The sequence below is a fragment of the Mixophyes fleayi genome, chromosome 1 (genome assembly GCF_038048845.1).
Source record: "Mixophyes fleayi isolate aMixFle1 chromosome 1, aMixFle1.hap1, whole genome shotgun sequence".
Taxonomy (NCBI): domain Eukaryota; kingdom Metazoa; phylum Chordata; class Amphibia; order Anura; family Limnodynastidae; genus Mixophyes; species Mixophyes fleayi.
In genome coordinates this window covers 345,491,930-345,513,820 of record NC_134402.1, presented here as the reverse complement: position 1 = coordinate 345,513,820, position 21,891 = coordinate 345,491,930, and the positions used below count along the sequence as shown (strand labels likewise).

Genomic DNA, 21,891 nt, shown 5'->3' with positions numbered 1-21,891 from the left:
AAGGATATCACACCAGTCCATTGTTTTGGTTGGACTAGCCACAGCTAGTTTTATTTTCCAGCAATAAAAATAAACAAACAGGAAAAAAGTCCTTGCACTAGCTACGCATACAAGAACATCCTCTCTCAAGGGAGAGGTCTTGTGTCCCACACACATCCAAATACAAGACTGACTGTTCACTGTTTGCAGTTTCTCTCAGGCGGCATCCAACCTATTCTCCACACTGTGGGAGACAGAGGAAACTGCCTTGCAAACTTTTTGTCAGTATCTTGAAGGTACATCTCCTGATTAGTCCGCTGTTAGTCTGGGAGACCAGAAGACCAGGGCTGAGCCATATGTATGGAGCCCATCCTCTCCCTCTCCATACATAACCCCAGGGACCCTTACCATTTTTTCCTGAAGCTGAATACGCATTCCTTCACATATAAGACAATCTCCCTGGGGTGTTAAAGCATACAAGGTAGAAAGCCTGGGACATACAGTATACTTCTGCCATTCACTACTTGCCCGTCTGCTCCTGTCACTATATAAATAAATATATATATATATATATATATATATATATATATATATATATATATATATATAAATATATATATAGCTAGTTAGATAGATAGATGGATAGATATACACAGAGAGAGAGAGAGAGATACACAGAGAGAGAGAGAGAGAGAGAAGGTGAGAGAGAGGTTGGTAAGTTAGGATGTATTACAGATTTGGTAATGACTAATACAGTTATTTTAAAAAATGCTACAAAAGGATACAACATTATACTGAACATCTGAACATGGATTTAGTGAGTTTTAGACTACAAAGCAGCTGGGAAAATATAGGCAGCCTAGACGGGTCATTAGATTCTTATCTGCCATCAAACGCAATGTTCCTGTGATATATTTTTACAATTGGTTGTCCTTTTGAATCAAACATACTATGCAAATGTGGAAATCATTGTGATGTATCATCCTTAACATTCAGCTTATCCTAGGAGCCAGCAAGTCTTGCAATGATAAAAGAACTTGTCTCAAATATTTTTTTCTAACCCCATGTTGTTTCTAATTACCAGACACTATGTAGCTATAGAAGCTGTAATGTATAACACAGATATCTGGTGCATTTTGTGTATTGCTCATTCACATGAGAAAAGATGAAATGTTAGAAACTCTTCTATAATATAGTCACCTTTTTCCACATTTTGCCATGAAATTTTGTGAGCTTTGTGGTGGAATTAGTTCTTAAGTGTTTCCAGTCTTACCTGAACCACATCAGATAATTCATACACTATAAAATAACTAGAGATGGGCGGGTCCGGTTCCCCGAGAACCGAACCCACCCGAACTTTGGGTATCCGAGTACCGAGCTGAGTAGCTCGGTACTCTCCCGCCCGTTCCGAATCCAAATCGAGGCCGAACGTCATTGGGACGTCGTCGGATCTCGGGGCTCGGTTCTCGCGATACTTCAACATTATAAATACACGCCTTCACAGCAATCCATCGCCATTTGACAGAGGGAGAGAGCAGGGTGTAGTCACAGGCTGATTAGAGCAGGGACAGAGAATCCAATATTCCAATATGTCAGCAGTATCTACCAACTAATTGTTAGCACTCCTCAGTGCTCTTGGGGTGTCCTCCCTAATTGTGCATAAATATTTCTGGCTCTCAAAAGTCATATCTGTCAGCAGTATCTACCAAATAATTTTTAGCACTCCTCAGTGCTTTTGGGGTGTCCCCCATAATTGTGCATAAATATTTCTGGCTGTCAACAGTCATATCTGTCAGCAGTATCTACCAACTAATTTTTAGCACTCCCCAGTGCTTTTGGGGTGTCCTCCCTAATTGTGCATAAATATTTCTGGCTGTCAAAAGTCATATCTGTCAGCAGTATCTACCAACTAATTTTTAGCACTCCCCAGTGCTTTTGGGGTGTCCTCCCTAATTGTGCATGAATATTTCTGGCTGTCAAAAGTCATATCTGTCAGCAGTATCTACCAAATAATTGTTAGCACTCCTCAGTGCTTTTGGGGTGTCAGCCATAATTGTGCATAAATATTTATGGCTGTCAAAAGTCATATCTGTCAGCAGTATCTACCAACTAATTTTTAGCACTCCTCAGTGCTTTTGGGTTAGTCCCCCCTAATTGTGCATAAATACTTCTGACTGTCAAAAGTCATATCTGTCAGCAGTATCTACCAACTAATTTTTAGCACTCCCAAGTGCTTTTGGGGTGTCCTCCCTAATTGTGCATAAATATTTCTGGCTGTCAAAAGTCATATTTGTCAGCAGTATCTTACCAAATAATTTTTAGCACTACAAGTGCTTGGCGCACAGAATGAATTCAAAGCAGTCCACATATGATCAGAATGAGCAACCGGGTTCTGTCACCAGTCCTGATGTTAGTGTTCCCAGTACGTCATCTGGGCAAGGCGAAATCAGTCCAAAAAACAAAAAAAAAATAATAAATTATTGTGTTGAAGCGAAAAAGAAGTGTTACTGAACAAAAGTTAAGATAAAAAAAAAATTGCCAACATTCCATTCTACACATGCAGTGGCAAAGAGAGAATGAGGCCTTCACCTTTGGCTATTAGTGGCAGATTCCAAAAAGTTACCAAGCCTACAATTGGTCCACAACTACTGTTACGCATCAAAGCCGAGCTGCAAGATAACAGTAAGGCATTAGAGGATAATGTTTGCTCTGATTCACAAATGACACCAATCCCTGTGGAGAGTCCATCCAACAGTGGTATGTCTAATCGTGAGCATTCTGTTAGTGTACCCGTAAAGAAGGGCCCTTTCAGCAGTTCTGCTGATGTGTACCTCAACAGCCCGAGTGTAGCCGGTGATACACAAATTGAGGATGCCACTTTGGAAATAGAAGAGGATGAGGGGGAGATTTATGGAGGTGACGAGGGCGCTAATGAGGATGTTCATGATTATGATGCAGACAGATACCAAATTGCCTTTCTCAATTTCTATTTATATTCTAGATTATATAACGGCTGAATAGTTTTCTATTTTACTCCTAGTGGAGAGGGGATCTGATGCAGACAGATACCAAATTGCCTTTGTCCATTTCTTTGTATATTCGAATTTCTAGTTCTACAGTCTATGCAGGCTGCTTTTTTTATATTCAACTACAAACCAAAACACGCAAGGGCATTTTTGCAAAACCAAAACCAAAACACGAAGGTAATCCAGATCCAAAACCAAAAACAAAACCAAAACACGGGGGTCCGTGACCATCTCTAAAAATAACTGAAATTCATATTTACCAATAGTGTGTACGGAATGTCTTTCCATGGGATGTTGAAGCAAATGCAGAACTCGAAGATTGTATTACCATACCTCCGTGAAACAGCCTTTGCAAAACTGCATTTGTACAAATTTCGTCCATTTCTGATTAAAACACAAAAACAATTTACACCCATATCTCCAAGGCTATCCCTCCAACATCTTCTTTAGTTCCCCCTATGTGGCACGTGGACCACTTTTTTCTGGCACACTGGTGCTTTGCAGCTGCCTCACTAAAGCAGCTGAAGATGGCCAAAATGGAGCTGCTGTGGCCATCATCGGCTGCTTTAGTGAAGCAGCTCTCAGGATTTGCTGTGGAACAGTAAAACGTGTAGGCTGACTTCAGAGGTAAGTATCAGGCACAACATATATTGGGGGCACAACTATGTGGCATTCAATGTTTTGGGGGCACAACTATGTGGCATTCATTGTATTCGGGGCACAGCTATGTGGCATACTATGCACTGTGGGACAAACTATGAATTTGGGCACATGTTAGTGGCATAATATGAATTGGGGGCACAACTATGTGGCATATGAAGTGGAGGTACAATCATGAGGCATGATATTAATTGGAGGTGCAAATATGCGGTATAATACAGACTGGGGGCACTGCTGTATCATAATTTGAACTGGGGCATATATATATATATATATATATATATACACACACACACACACACACAATGATAGAAAAAGGTTGCCAACCCTTGCCCTATATCTTTCTATTGCCATAATAAAAGGAGCAAAAGGCATACAGTGAATCACCCGTAATGCAAACATATGTAATATAAAATTAGGATGAGCTTAAAGCTAGAACAAATCTGTGTTTGCTTCCATTTAAATATACATGTTATACTATATTGTTTACATTTGGAATACCCCTCTCAGAATTCCTGCATTTGTTCCTGTTTATATTAGCAATCATGCATCTGTGATATACATGTTACCTGGCTGTCAGATCCAGAAAGACCAACTAGACCCAGGCAAATTTTTGGAAAGGCAACAGTCTGTTCACTGTGTGACTCAATGTTACTCAAATATTTGTAGAGTATAACCCATTAAAACGTTTAACCACATGTTTAGTATACCTCCCAACATTTAACCAGGCAAAATCATCAGCCAAACAGGCCCCATCCCTGATCTGTGCAACCACAACTCTAATCCACACAAATCCCAATAAAATCCAATCTCAATAATGTCCATTTTGGATAACCATGACCATTTTTGAGTGAAGCCCCACCCACTTCCCTGTAAGCCCCACCCTTTCAAGGTCCACTAATCTGCCTGCTGTTCCTGCTCTCTATCTTATTTTTTGTGTCATGAAATATACCACCACTTCATCATCACCATTTATGTATATACTTCAATATAGCTCCTCTAGGAAACAACAGATTATGTACTTACTGAACTTGATCTCTGGAATATAATATCTGTATGGTGCATACCCATATATTAAAGTTACATGTATATGTGAAACCATAATCCCTATGTTGATTACTGAGTATATGTGATGTTTGGTCAAGTAATGGATCACGTTTTGTACAACTGAGCAGCTAAGGTAACAGTGCCCAAAAAGGAGCCTGCAATATTCTTAGTGGATGTAGCATGTGAGTATTCTCCAAGCTATATTCTGCAGGATCCACTGGTCTCCTCATGTACTGATAAGATTTAATGAGATCAAAATAGGATGTTTGTGGCTCTGCAATTTTTCCTATGCAATTAAAATAAAATGTAGTTCTGTATGTAAACAGTGTAAATGAGGAGCAATTTGCATGTCCCTATCAACAGAGAGGAGCAGTGAGGATTACACATTGCTCATTCTCTAGTGTGTTGGAATAATAATGTTTGTTATAAACTAGATGTGCAATGCATTTGATTTTAAAATATGGCTTCCACATCTTTATTCTCCCTATATTACACATTCTGCTGTACCCTATCATGAATCGTATCGTCAGTACACTCCAGGGTTGACATATTTCATTTTGGCAGTGTAAGCACTGTAATATTCTCTTGTATGTGATTTGGTTTATTAAAATGATTTCCTCATTTAACATAATATTATTGTTGTTGTTGTTGTTGTTGTTGTTGTTGTTGTTGTTGTTTTTGTTGTTGTTACTATTAAGCAAATAAATAGTAATGGCAGATATAACTGAAAATAAATATTTTTGATGTGAAGAAGCTGTAGTACAGTCAGTAGAAGGACAGACACAAATGAAATAGCTAATAAGATATTTTATGTGAGATGAAAGCTTATTCAAAAGCTTTCTGTAATACAAATTTCTGCTGAATTTATTATAGAAAGAGCAGAATCAAAGAACCTCAGGGGACTGCAGTATCTTCCATGTCAACTGTACTAAAAATATAATGGAGATTTGCAGTTTAACTTCAATCTTCTCCACTCTGTTATCAGTAACCAAGTAGCTTCAACAAGCTGGTTATGGATCTGCAGTGTCTCTGGTGTATCAGCATCTGACATGGATTAATGAGATTCAGTCATTAACAGTGCAGCTATCTCACATATCCCTCTGCAGTTTTTTTTTCTCTCTTTGTGGCCTAAACTCATACCTGTCATTTCAACGCACTCCTCCTGCTGTTCATTTCCTCGTATCATCCAAGTTTCTGTTTCAATGTTCTCTTGTACCTAATGTTCACAGTATGTTCATTCTTATTACTATGACCTGGTAGTCCTCCTTCCCTTTCTTCTACATGCTGTTCACTTCTCTTGTTTATTCCTTATTTTATTCCCAGTCACATCCCCATCTACTTCATATTCCCCACTCCTGCTCCTCCTGTAATGCCTTTTACTACATTTTATATTTACCCCTTGACTCTATGTACACACAATATATGTCATATTGCTGTATTGTCATTGAAGTAGGGATGACAAATATATTCAATATCCTTTGTTTATGCTTGTGCTTGGGAACCTCCAAAGGTAACAGTACTAGTTGGCTTCTCACTTCATCCCTAGACGTTTCACTTGCATCACATTCATACTTAAATACATATTTCTAGAGTGACGGAGCCATACATACCCATTACCCATTCTTAAATAACATAACAGCTCTGTTTAATGAAAAGGTGAACCAAAAAGTTGCGGACTGCATGCTGCCGACTACTGCCATATATCTGTGAAAGTCTATTCCACATCCTCATTCACTGACTTTAATTAATACATAAACAGCTCTGTTAGGACGCATACACACTGGCATTTTTTACAAGTGTTTATGTGTGGATGTTTAACCATACCTCCCAACATTTTTGTATCCGACTTAGGACAAGGGGAGTGGCAATGTCACGGTGGGGGGTGTGGTTATGTTTCACGATGGGGGCCTGGTCCTAAACCTGAGGCCATGCCTAGCACTTTAGCCGTATTTTTGCAGGTATTCCGGTACCATTTCTCAGTAGGCTAATTGTATTATTTTTTGTATTTGCCACAGGTATGTACTAGTAAAAATACTAGTAAGTACAAATGTCAAAACTAAACACATTCAAGATACATTTTTACTACCATAAACCATGCAAGAAAGTGTTTATGTGACTTTAAAAACAACATATGTCCAGTGTCAGCTTGCTTTTTACTTTTTGTCTCTTTGTATTTCATAACTTTTACAAAAATCAGAGCAAAGAATTTCCATTTACATACATTTCCTTTTCTCTCATTATATTAAGAACAGTGCCACACACTGACAAGCTTCCCATTACAGCTCCCAGACCAAGATTTCAAAACTAATTTAAACTAGTCATCATCATCATGAACATTTATTTATATAACGCCAGCAGATTCCCTAGCGCTTTACAATGGGGAACAAACAGTAATAAAACAATACCGGGTAATACATACATACATACAGAGAGGTAAGAGGGCCCTGCTCACAAGCTTACAGTCTATGGTCTTCACATTTATCGAATGTAAAACACTTTTCAGCATGTTATTACTAAGGTCGACTATATTAACAATTAGGTTGAGTTTGATGTTTTTAGAATGCTTTTAATTGTGATCTTATTATTTAATAAAGCTGCAATATTACTGCCTACAAATTGTTGCGGAGGTCCCCTAAGCTATTGTAGATTGGGTATTAATACTGCAAGGTTAAGTGACGTTTCAGTATAAATAGGACAAGTGTGATACTGAATATTTCCTACCTGTTAACCCCTATTTCTGGAAAATATTTGCTCAGAAAAAAATGCCATTATCATTGAACCTGAATTGCTTTCAGCATATACAAAACATTTTCACAGACCATAATGGAAGGACCTGATAAGCAGGTTGCAAGTTCGGCATAAATTGCTATCTACTTTAAAAGTCATGAATGTGTCTATTATAAACAATGGATTTTATCATAAACCTTTTACTTTGCTGCATTTAAATTACTGTTATTTTCTGTGATCATGACCTGACACTGTACATTTGTCTTCTAAGGTGACACAATGTGAAGTCTCTAAATGCCTTAATTGCTAGGTTATGTCAAATCAACATTACTAGACATCAGAATGGGAAATGTGTGAAAAGTTAAATATATTTCATAGCAGCCTTTCCAATGGTACAAGTAAAAAGATTAACACTATAATAATAAATGATAATTAGTAGGAAGCTCTCTACTCAAAGTGAAGTTTAGATAATAATGGAGCTGATAGCTAGATCTATCACCTGCATATCTCCAACATTTAACCAGGCAAAACCAAATTTATATCCTACTCACTTCTCCCTAAGCCCCGTTCCATTTCCATCAATTGGGATTGTCCTGCCAAAATTGAGCCTGTTTTTATAACAGAGCATAGTGAAAAGCAAATGTTATTTTTATAACGCAAAGAGTCACAAAGCCTTTCTCTCTATTTCTAGGCTCATGCCCTGACTATCTTACCCTCAGCCTTGACAGGCAGTACAAAAGATACTTACAGGAAAATCTAATCAGAGAGACATCGGTAGAATCTTCATTCTGAAAAGACCTTTTGCACAGTCTATACAGAAAAATCACATATCTGGGTGCATTTCAAGCAATGTGATTTAATATTCACAAAAGTGACAGTGACTTGGTTTCGAAGGGTGGGCCGATGATTCCCGCAGCGCATTTAAAGGTGCACCGTATTTTCCGGTCTTTGGAGGGACCTTCACAAACTTGAAGTGTGTCAAGTTTTATGGGAAGGTGGAAAAAAATGGCCAAATTCCTGCTCAGTCAAACACTACACTCAGTTATTAATTTATGACTTAAATTAATCATTCTTTGGTGTTTGAAGCTTCTTTTTTAACACTTAGCTAAGTGCATCCAGAACTGATCTTCTCTGCAGAGTGCAAATGAGAGGTGCAACATGCCTCCCATTAAAAGTATAGGAAAAGACCTAATCAGCTTTGGTGCACCATTCACGTGCTTTTGCATAGTGAAATTGGCTATGCATCCTATGCAAAGCAAAGGCCCTCTGTATACACCAGTATCCAACACATTTTACCCCCTCCAGTGTCAAACCCATCATGGATAATTTAATGTCATGTGCAGATGCAAAACCAATAAGACAATTACATTTATTTTTAATTTGTATTGTACTGCCAGTTAATTGCTTAGTTCTTGCGGGTTACTAATCTTTTACACCATATCTTTTGCTCAGAATGTTATAACAATTGGTGATGAGATGAGCCAGTTTGTAGTAATGTCTGACCAGTGACAGCCATATAGTGTATATTTGTGATACATTTACTGGGCATACAGTGATAGTAAAAAATCTTTATGTTGCTGGGACTGTAGGGATTCATTAGATCCTTCTGCAAACCTGGACTCAACTGCACTGGCTAACATCATATGAGCATAGGTGGTAACTTTTTAAAGTGGTTTCCAGGGACACTCTCCTGCTGAGTTCGAGCATCTGAGCACCTCACTCTCCATACTGTCTCAGTGGACTTTGTGACATTCCCAATCATTGACTTTACCATTAACATTAACTTTTAAAGCCCAGAAAATTTGACTGGTTTATGAAAATTGTTCCTAACATGCAGAAAAGGGGGGAGTTTTATTGTGCAATTGACCAATACTGAAATATAGGCGCATTCCCAGGGACAAAAAATCCAGGAAAGAAGCAATAGACCCTGGGACCTTTCTGTAAATTAGGGAATGTTGGCAACTCTGCATGAGAGCAAAGTAGTGTTGCAGCTCCCTATCATTTCAATACATCTATATAATCTAAAAGTTACGTTGTTCATCCAGAATAAAATATACTTCTCTATTTACTGTACATTTAAGAACATTGTATATTTAAAAACAGTTTATTTTACCTTTCAAAGGACAAACATCTCACAGGGATTAATGAGCGGTGTATAGAACAGTTTCCAATGCATGGTTTAATTCAGCAAGCCAAGGGGGACATTGGGAAATTTTGGAAGCCGAAAGCTTCACCCTTTATATAGTACTTGTCTTTCAAAATGTTATTCCATTTTATTTCACTTGTACACAGCTATGAAAAGTGAATTGCTTAAAAATCCATGAACTGCTTCAGAAGTAATTAATGTTGATGTTTTCCATTGAATAATGTCCTTTTGTTACTTGTACCTTTTCTGTTAGGATTGGTTGACCAGATTTGGCTATTTGCCACCACCTGATCCTGTCACAGGACAGTTGCAGACACAAGAGGAGCTGTCCAAAGCAATTAAGGCAATGCAAGAGTTTGGAGGGCTGAAAGCTACTGGGATCTTAGGTGAGTTACTCCAGACCATCAGTCCATAGAGTGATATGTATAAATAACATAAAAAGCACTGTAAAACCTTTCTGAACATAGACTGTTTTTTATGTTAATATACTTGTTTGCATTAAATGTATGCTATATCTATATCCAGGTCTGTAATCTTAGTGCACAAGCATGTCTTTGAAGGGGGCGACAGAAGGAAAATCATAAAGAAAATGTCTATCCTGAAACTGCGGTTGCTTAATAGATATATTTATTAATAGTGTACTGATCATCAACCAAGGGATAAGGGTTTATCAGGTCTCAATTCAAAGGCCACAAAAGAGCAGGGGGTAAATGTATCAAGCTGCGATTTTGCATTCCCAGCTATTTTCTCTGGTGAGTTTTAAATCGCTGATTTATTAACCAGCGATTTGATGTAAAATCCCTAGGGAAGTATCTCGTTCAATATCGCCATTCTCAAAATCACTACATATCCCTACATATCCCGATTTTTTTCCCCACTCTAGCTATACAATTCGCCAAATGTATAAAGCTGCGATTTTGCAAACTCTCCCAAGTTTGAATACAAAATCGCCAGATACAACACTCTGCTTTCTATAGGTGAGATGCCAGCAGTAACTGAAGTTCAGTTACTGCTGAGTTCTGGTATTTTTGGCCCCTGTTTAAAAAAGAGATAGGTATTATTTACCCCCTGGAAAGCTGAGCAATCTAGGCCTCCCTCCCCCAAATCAACCTGACGTTAAAATAATAGCATTCTCATGTAATAAATATGCCCATTCCCCCCAGCAAGCCCCAATATCAAGTTAATAGCATTGAAACTTCCCCCAATGAGCCCCAGTATAATTTTCTTAGCCCCCACATTGTATTAATAGCCCTCCCCAGCCCCACATTACATTAATATCCTCTACCTGTACAACATAATATTAATACCCAAAAAAATATTAATATCCCCACAAGTCCCCATTTTAATACAAACAAAACATTAAGAATCACCCATCAGCTCCCCAAAAATACACTCGCCTGCTTTCCAGTTAGAATGATGGATCTATTCAGGGACAAGGCCTTCCAACACCAGCTCATATTGCCTCCAAAATTGGAGAGGGAGGGGGGGTGGGGGACGAGAGTCAAACAAGAAGAGGGAGGAGAGAGGGGTGGAGCTGGAATGTGACAGTGCTCACAGGTGACATGTTATGTGACAATGAAGAGAGGAGAGCCATAAACCCGGTGCCCCCTGGGCATATGATGTAGGGATGTCATGAACATCCTGCATCTCTGTGTGTGATCCTGACTATAATCCTCGCTCACTTGTAGTCTTCTCAGACTTAGAAGTGTTGCTGTCTGTGTCGATTAGAATAGAAATGGGATTTTTCTTTAAAATACCCCTATTTTGAGAGTCTTTAGAGATAGTGGAGAGACTAAAGGAGCCCCTGTATTCCAGCACCAGGAGACACTGTGATGCCAAACTGTTCAAGTTCCGATCTTGCTGGGCATAGCCACATCCCGATGGGAGCGATACTACACCTGCAGGAGCATATCTACCACTGCTAGACTTGTCATCCATTCACTCAAAATAAAGATTTAACCAAATAATCTCTGGAAAAAATAAGGCGCTCCCACTCTAATAACTAAGGAGCAGAATTTCAAGGTCTCTATTAAACCAGAGATGTATATCACAAAACCATCTTATATAGCTATAAGAAACACATATAGTACAATCCTCCAAATTTACCTCAGAAACAAAGGAAAAGGACAAACGTGACTGTCCTAGTGTATTAACTTTTATGAAATAATTTAAAAACACAGTAACAAAAAAGCACCCATAATTGCTAAATACAGCACATAACAGAATGTATCATATTATCCCCTTGAAATGTGACACTCACCTCTACCATATGCAGCTTAATATTCAGCGTATAAGTCATAGACAAAATAAAGATGTAAGTCCCAGAATGCATTTGCCTGCAACTGTCGCTGGTGTGACACAATCATAAAGATTAGGTAAAAGTCTCACTTTATAAATCGCTATGATCCACCATCTCGTTTCAACCTGTCTGAGGTGTTTATTAATTCTCTAGGACAGCAGTGTTTGTTCTTTTCCTTTCTTTCTGAGGTAAATCTGCAAAGATATCCAGAGGGGAAAAAAAATCTGGTAGAGCTAATTCACAGAACCACAGAGAACAAAGAGTGAATCATCCAAGTTGTATGGTATCAGGAAAACAGCGAAATAGTTGTGGAATGAAAGTGAACCTTCATTAAAATGCCTTCTTAACATTCAACTCTTGTAAGTACACTGCATAGGGGGATAAGATAATAGTTAAGGAGACTCTGGACGGATAAAATTCAATTAAGATATACAAAGGATGTTTTTTCTTAACTGTTGTGCTATTAATCAAGTAATTGGGTATGTACTACATATATTTTTGTGATATACATATTGAAAATCAGCTCCGTAGGTATTAGAGTGGGCGCCCCTTATTTGTTCCAGTGATTATTTGGTATAAGATTGTGGTGGGTATGACTTTATAAGATTGGATAAAGGAGCCATGACACTTTTACTACGGAGCCCAGAAATGTCTCCATATGCCACTGAGGTATGCCTTGGAATTTCAAGCATTGTTTCATATAAAACAGTGATGTGTAGAAAGCACTGGGGACAGTGACAGATGTTTAGAGTCGTTCTTGTGCTTGTCTGTGGTTATGGGCTGGGGGAAGTATGCATAATGGGTGCAAATCATTGCTTTATAATACATACGTTTAGCTTTACTCTCAGGCCTAACCCAATCCTACAAACTTGTTTTGCCTGTCCCAATTTTTATTGTACTTGTACTTTCCCCCATATGTTTCCAATTTGCTTGCTTGCAATCAGAAAATACTGTTGAGTGCACACTACTGGGTCATGGGCAGCACCTCCAGGATGGGACAGGCTTGTAGGGCAGGACTTTCCTTCTACAACATCATTAAAAACAATAAAAATGAAATCACAACATGCAACAAGCAGAACCCCCCATCCCCCCAACCACACTTCACTAAAAATAAAAAGTTTAAAATTTTTGCTTGTTTTAAGTGGTAACTTAAGGAATAACTGTGACTGGGAGCCTAGTTCAATTGTGTAAAGGAGAATAGAAGATGGCTCTTTAAGGACACCCCAGTGCTTCTACGTAAGATTAACATCGGAGCTTACTGGTGCTTATAAAGGGACACTTTTTGAATGTGATGGGGGAAATCTCCCCCAATCCTAAGATACCTACACTAAAGACACTAGAGAGGAGTCCCAGCAGGAGGAAAGAACCACAAAAGAAACAAAACCTATTTGCAAATTTACCTTACATTACCAAGTGGATTTAATGCAACAAAGCCTTTGAAAAGTGGAGTTAGCTTTTAACCATGACATAAGTATAGTAGCAATGTATTATTTATACACTATAAAGGTTTCACCCATGGGCTAATTATTTCCATTATTTATTTATTTTATTTGGCTGGAGCCATCAGATGCTGCAGTGCTAGTGGTGGGACAGTGTCCCAGACAAAATGTAAAGGTATAAATCATGTTTGCAGTCTATAACATTGGTACTTAATCATTTTCGGGTGGAACATAGAGTGTTTCTGTGCACTACATTGTAATTATTGTGTGCACAAATTAAGTATATTACTGTTAACAAATAGTAAGAGAAAGAAAATTAGAGATATCCACAAGCTAGGACTTCTAAAACCAGGCTGGAATTTAAATGCTTTGCTCTCCTAAGCCTCATATGCTGATAGCTGTATGTGACACAACACTCCCACCTACCCACCACTGGTAGAAGTATAGATACATATATTTTTTTTTTCAAAAAAACATAAAAGAAAACTAAAAGAGATTATAAACTGCCAGTCAGGGCCGTCATGAAAGAGCTCATGTCCTGGGTGGTGTGTTCTTGAGAGAACCCTTGCGCTTTCAAAGGCTGAGTATGTGAGCAGCACAGACAAGTGTGACCACATCCATCAATAGGAATCTGCAACCTCTGCATACTCACCCGCCCTTTTTTATATAATCGTGTTAATCTTAGAACAGTTGTATACAGAGCCATTGCATACTGTACATGCAATCTGCCTCCTGTCAAATTGTAGTGCCAGTGCTGCGGAATTAGAGGCGCTATATAAATAAATAGATGATGATGATGATGATGAATTTGGGCCCTTGCAACTTTTTGGAGCCCCTTCCATGGGTAAACAGAATAAAGGAACTAGTGTGGGGGATGTGATCAGGGCTGCCAAGAGGAATTTGGGGCCTCGGTACAGAAACTTTTTGGCCCCCCTACCCTCCATAGAAGAGAAGGTAAAGGGGGGTGTGCAGCTGCTTTGCAGTGTGGTCATTGTTTTGGGGCATGGTCACCATGGGGCATGGCTGTGCCGCTTTAAACGTGACATATTATGCATTAAAACTATGTTGCTCTCACCTACCTGTTATTGCAGCTTTCACAACTTGTCACTGAATTCTTGCCTGGATCCTGGAATGTTGGGACCTGTTTGGAAAATGTATATGTACATGAAATATGGAAAACCGAGCAATAAGTGAACACAGTACATAACACAAATCGCACAGTATATAATACATACATTATAATAAAACATTACTTTTAATACACCACTTCTAGCTACATCATGCCCTCCTCACCTACATCACACCAAACACCAGTCACATTATACCACATCACACCAAACACCAGCAATATTATGCCAATCCCCAGCCACATCACACCACTGCCCAGCCACATAACACCAACCCCCAGTCACATCACACCACTGCCCAGTCACATAACACCAACCCCCAGCCACATCACACCACTGCCCAGCCACATAACACCAACCACTAGCCACATCAAGCCACTGCCCAGCCACATAACACCAACCACCAGCCACATCACACCACTGCCCAGCCACATAACACCAACCCCCAGCCTCATCACACCACTGCCCAGCCACATAACACCAACCCCCAGCCACATCACACCACTACCACTAGCCACATCACACCAACCCCCAGCCACATCACACCACTGCCCAGCCACATAACACCAACCACTAGCCACATCAAGCCACTGCCCAGCCACATAACACCAACCACCAGCCACATCACACCACTGCCCAGCCACATAACACCAACCCCCAGCCTCATCACACCACTGCCCAGCCACATAACACCAACCCCCAGCCTCATCACACCACTGCCCAGCCACATAACACCAACCCCCAGCCACATCACACCACTACCACTAGCCACATCACACCAACCCCCAGCCACATCACACCACTGCCCAGCCACATAACACCAACCCCCAGCCACATCACACCACTGCCCAGCCACATAACACCAACCACTAGCCACATCACACCACTGCCCAGCCACATAACATCAACCCCCAGCCACATCACACCACTGCCCAGCCTCATAACACCATCCACTAGCCACATCACACCACTGCCCAGCCACATAACACCAACCCCCAGCCACATCACACCACTGCCCAGCCACATAACACCAACCACCAGCCACATCACACCACTGCCCAGCCACATAGCACCAACCACCAGCCACATCACGCCACTGCCCAGCCACATAACACCAACCACCAGCCACATCACATCACTGCCCAGCCACATAACACCAACCACTAGCCACATCACACCACTGCCCAGCCACATAACACCAACCCCCAGCCACATCACACCACTGCCCAGCCACATAACACCAACCACTAGCCACATCACACCACTGCCCAGCCACATAACACCAACCCCCAGCCACATCACACCACTGCCCAGCCACATAGCACCAACCACCAGCCACATCACGCCACTGCCCAGCCACATAACACCAACCACCAGCCACATCACATCACTGCCCTGCCACATAGCATCAAACCCCAGCCACATCACGCCACAACACACTAAACACCAGCCACATCACAAGCCCCCCTCAGCCACTTCACAACCCCATTGACACATGACAACCCCCACAGTCACATCACAACCCCCCAGCCACAACACACACACACACACACAACCCCCCCAGCCACATCACACACACACACACACACACACACACAACCCCCCCAGCCACATCACACACACACAACCCCCCCAGATACATCACACACACACACACACGCACACACACACACAACCCCCTCAGACACATCATGACACCTGCCCAGACGCATCACAATATCCCCCCTGACACACTATGTCACCCCCAGCACATCATGACACCCCCTCCCCCACATAATGACAAACCCTCCCCCACATCATGACATCCTCTCCCCAGACACTTTATGGCACACACCCCCAGACACATCAGGATACCGGTGGTAATACAATGCTGACACTGAGAACACCTACAAATAAAAACCAAATTTAGGAAAAAACGCTTTCAATATAAATAGACCTGAAAACCGCTGCTGCACATCATGACTTCTATTAATGTTAATTTAAAGCAGCAATGTCGGGACCCCGCAGGTTAAGTGTTTAAACACTTAGCCCGACATTGGCGCTTTCAATTAACATTAATAAAAGTCGCGATGACGTTGAAGTGTAGTGCCGAAGAGCTCTTCATTCGGTATAAGTTGCGGTCAGCATGCTGGTGCCATCAGAGCTGTGCAGCGGAGGGTTTTCAGGTAAGTCTATTTATATTTAAATCGGTTTTTACTAAATTCGGTTTTTATTAGTAGGTCTCCTCGGTGTTGGTATTTTCAGGATCGAAAAAACATAAAAAAACTCCAGGATACCCCCTCCCAAATACATTATGACATTCCCCCAGGCACATTGTTACACCCTCCTCCCAGACACATTCTGGCACCCTCCCCCAGACACATTATAGCATTCCCCCCAGACATATTATGACAGCCACAGCCCACTCTACTTACCTATGCTGTGACATCCACCAGGGTGGATATTTCCTACAAAGTGAGCAGGGAAGCTCTTTAGGTAATCTCGTGAGCTCCTCAGCTCGCTCTGCAGCCTGTTCGAAACAGCCAGCTTGTATCTGACAGTGTGATGTAACTCACTGTCTGGTGACTGGGAGCAGGTAGCATTTCCCTCAATGGTATAGTCTCAAAGGTTCCTTTACAAGCTACAGAAGTGCACTCAGAGCAAATGTTCCTGCTTTTGCAACCAGTTTTATGGGGAACACATGGATTTGTGGGTCAAGATAGAAATGTCTGCAGGGGTACAAAGGTTTGCAGCAGCCAGTAGATGGAATAATTTCAATGAAATAAAAGGTTGTCAACAGAAAGGATGACAAGAGTGCAACAACTGCTCTTTGGAAGACCTTTTTCTTATTTCATTACTGCACAAAAATGCATTTCTATTCTTCAAACACACAAGAGTAACACGTGTAATAAAGACAGTCCCTTTATACCATGATCCTTATAAATGCGTTAAGACATAAATGAGGATAAACTGAGGAGGGGTAGTCTGACAGTACAAGAAGACAGGACTTTGATGTGCAGTTTGTAATTTTTCCATCATGACGATTTTCAGGTTTATCTTCCTGTTCACAATTGAAGATCTAGATTGATTTTACAAAGATAGTGGGAGTGTCCATTTAAATGCACTAGACTGACAAGTAGCTGCACACTTTTGTGGTTCATAAATGACCGTTCCAGTCCTAGCTGACTGTAAGTAGTCACCATCAATGTCTCTTATAATGTATATTTTTGCGTACTTGCCAGAATTTTTCCCAGGACAGTTGTGCTTTACCGTGGCTGAACGGGGTATGATCTCTTCTGAAATGGGCATGGTTTTGTCAGACTTGCTTGTAGTTTTAATGAACAAAGGGTGTGGTCAATATTGTATCAAATTTCTAATCAGTAATGCTGGCAGGTATGCAATATAAAATCACTTAAAGTAATAGAACAGTTTATTTGTTCATCCAAATAAGTGTCAGTAAACCATTTCATTTCTTTGCTCCTGGCCAGAAAGGCAGTGTCATCAACAAACTAACTAATGGCTTATGCAAGGTTTCCTTGGAGCAAATTATTAGGAATTAGTAATATATCTCTTGTGGATGAGAATGTAATCTGTTGTGAGTTTCTACTGGGTAATCCTGTCTCCATATATGTCGTTAGAAGGTGTGGAATAGATTAATTACCTTATTGAAGACTACTTCAAAAATTAATGTAGAAAATGAATGCAGATTTTAAGCTCGACCAAGGAGCCATGCAGTGATTTATGAAGGGAGTTGCACTCATAACTATTTACGAAGGTACATTGCTTGCTGTTCATTATATAAGACATTTACTTTGTTGATCAGCAAGCTATGAATGTTTATTGTAAAAGCATTGATTAAATGTCACTGTCCCATTTCCCAACACTTGTTATGCACACTAGCGAATGAGTGTGACTGGAACTGGGTAGCCTGGTATGGTTAACTTGCTGCTACCCAACTCCACCCCTTTACAATTTTTTCAATCTCCTGCCCCTCCGACTTATATAACCCCCACCAATATTTATCTGTACATTTTTAAAATATGCACATACCTCGGGTATGCGCACGTCCATATTCAACAAGGAGCGGATCTGAAGATACATCTGGTGATGAATACGGGTCTCGGTCCACTCTACTCTAACAGACAAGACACTGCAGGATACGTCCAATGCATATGTGGAATTTAAAGTTACAAAAGAACGCACAGAATAAAAACATTCAATTAATGTCCCTGTTAATAATATGGGGCCTGATTCATTAGTGATCTTATCTTGTGCAAAAATTAAGATGCTTATTTTAAGAAGAAACAGGGAGATAAGAGTGAAGTTAAGATGGATTTTCATCTTAACTTAAGAAATTATTTTGCTTCTTATCTCCCTGTTCTGGGCATGCACAGAGTGGATTTGCTTAAGATAAGTAGAAAATGGCAGATAAGATCACTAATGAATCAGGCCCATGGTCATTAATGACAAAACATTACACATTTTTTTTAAAAAATTGTTTTTCCATAAAATACATTTAATAGGATGTTCTAAATGTCTACTGTATATAAAATACATTTTTACAGTCGCTCCTGATTGCACACGTGTGTCTTCTCTCTCAGCATGCCTTTCTGAAGTTAAGGGCCCAGAGCAAATACCCTTTGTGCCATATCCTGCCATTCCCTTGTTGTCATGCCCTGCATAATTGCAATTTGTATAAATAAGAAGGTATAATCCCATTTTTGTAATTAGGATGAAGGAACACAAACAATTTTGAACTCAGCACTGTAAATACCTGAAAACGTATTTCATTTTCTTAAATGCTTTGTAGTAGGATTAAGCAACAGCTGCTGCACAAAGTTCCCTTCCTGCACAATTCTCTTGAGACTGAATCTGTGTTAAATATTAATCACACATTTACAATTGTGTAGTTGTTCCTCTTTGATGCTGTCTGGAAAACACAGCAGCTGTCTGGCTCCCAGTGCTATCTTTGTGGATCTACTATTATATCTTCCAGTTTCCTAATGTTTATAGACATAGAAAACAACAAAGCACCTTGGCCCCCAGAGTTATTTCAGCTCATTTCAGGCTTAAAGAAGAAGTAACCCCACTTTTGGACATTAATATGCACTGGGACTCATTGTCTTGGTTTTGCATCGGAGGACCTAGATTATCCGCTTAGTGGACATGAAGGTTCCCACCTACTACCACACTCGGAAGACTCCATATAATGTAAATATGACCAGGTGGATGGAGAGGAGGAAAACCTGAAGAGCAAAGTGAGAAAATGTGCAAACATCACATCAACAATCCAACCACACCTCTACATTATATATACATTTTCCATTGTTCTATCCAATGGCGTCCCATAAAAGTGTAGCATTAGGCCAGATCTTCTTCAACTCTAGGCTGGTGCAATGTGGAAGTGGCCCTGTACCCCTTCTCACAACAAGGAAGCCTGTAGAAATGTGTCTGCAAAACTAGGCGTGCTTGTCTGCCTACTCCATACTTTACAAGGCCCCCTCCTAGGCGTGTGAACATTTCTGCTTGCCCACAAATGCCACCAACACTCTGTAAGTGTATGTGTTTTAGTGGAAATCTAGGCACACTTGTACTAATCATGGTATGTAGATACTTCAAAGCTGATTTTGCCCTGCACCTCAGTTGTGTTGTACTTGTAAATAATCTGGACAACTTATTAGGTAGATTTACCTACTAGCACTTCTATTAAGGACAAAGCCCAAGAAAATACCTTCAAAGCTCCGGTAATCAGCGGTTTAACAAAACTGCTGCATAGTAAATATACCCCATAGCATTTGTCGGCAAATAAGAACCGCTTGGCCCATCTAGTCTGCCCATATTTTATACCTATTGTAACCACAAACCCTATTTGATCCATAGATCTTTGTAAGAATATCCTCATGTCTAGCATGTTTAAATTGCTCTACTGTATTAACCTCTACCACCTCTGATGGGAGGCTATTCCACTTATCAATAACCCTTTCTGTGAAGTAGTTTTCTATCGAATGTCCTCTGAACCTACTTCCCTCCAGTTTCAGTGCATGTCCTCATGTTCTAATATATCTCTTACTTTGAAGTATGTTTCCCTCCTGTACCTTGTGTTTCACAGTTGTTGCAGTTTAGCAGATGACAAATGTCTACCCCAAACAGTTTATTCAGTCTTATCCCACTGAAGCCACAACCTTAGCATTAATTTACTATCATGTTTTTAACCATTCCAGGATTTTCTAGCCTGTTCCACAAAAACACACTCACACCATGCACCACCCAGGTCCAGAAACGTGACAAGAGGGTGCTGCACTTACTGGGGTGCATGGGTATGGGTGCTTTATTCCTCTGTACAAAGCAGGGATTATAATAGGTGCACCGAGGAGGATGGCGAATGTGCAGTGAAGCCCCAAAATTGTCAGCATGGGGTGCTGGAAAAGCTAGCGCTGGCCCTAGCACAGCCAGCACTAGCCTATATTTTAAACACTCACTATGTTATATTAATTCATTAATGCAGTTTGTGCCATACTTTGGTCCTCTCAGCCAAGGGGAAAGAGCGAGAAATCAGAATCCAGTGACCAGTGAATGTGTTCATTACTCCTCTCCAACCACATCTTAATGTTTTTCTGTGACTGGAAATGAAACAGTGGGTTTGTCACCTGCCTATCTTACAAGTACAAGGTACAATGATATATATTCGTTCAGCACCACTCTTAGTTACCTGACTGCAGCCCATCTGTTACTCTGCAGAGGCCATGGCAGCCCCAGCTGCCTCCTTATTCAATGGTCTGGCTCCAACCATGGGACTGCCATTGACTGGATACACCCTTGACACTGTTGCGCATTAAAAGCCCTGAAGAGTTGCTGGCTTCTTACCCTCCAAGTACCATGTAACCTTTAAAGTCACTTAAGTGTTGTTACCTTGCTTATTCTTTCTCTGAACTGTACACACATGGTTGGTTGGTACCAGTCCACCTGTGTTAAATATCATTATCTGCACTTATAACAATGTCACTAATTGAACAATTACCAGGGAAGAACAAGAGTACATCATAAACTGTCTACTAGGTTTAATAAATGCTCTAGATTGTAAGGTCTCATGAGCAGGACCCACTTTTCTCATGTACTCCTCTTCTTTTCCGTTACTTATGCTTTCTGCACACCAGCTATGTTTTGCACCTCAATCAGTCACTCTAATCCTGTTTGTTGCACCCACGCTCCTGGGCAAAGGTTCTGCTTGCGCTGACTCATTCCCCCACCTCTCCTCCTCCCTTCTTCTAGTTATTCTATATGTGTTGCTATAGCCCCTTGCACCTTATTGTCCTGTATGCTATTCATAGCTGTGTTGTGATGTGTACTGAGATGATGTTATTGTTTTGCACACATAGTGAAATAAGATTCTTTTTAGCTAAGAACTTGTGCATGTATGATTGAGACATATATATATATATATATATATATATATATATATATA

General features: G+C 40.3%; 1 protein-coding gene across 2 annotated transcripts in view; it reads left to right on the top strand.

Moving 5' to 3' along the window:
• MMP17 (matrix metallopeptidase 17) overlaps window positions 1-21,891 on the top strand; it is a 111,362-nt gene that overhangs the window by 68,204 nt on the left and 21,267 nt on the right. For both annotated transcript variants that reach the window (XM_075217289.1, XM_075217296.1), the window contains exon 2: window positions 9,839-9,971. In XM_075217289.1, coding sequence (XP_075073390.1) covers window positions 9,839-9,971 — 133 coding nt within the window. The remainder of the gene's footprint in view (window positions 1-9,838; window positions 9,972-21,891) is intronic.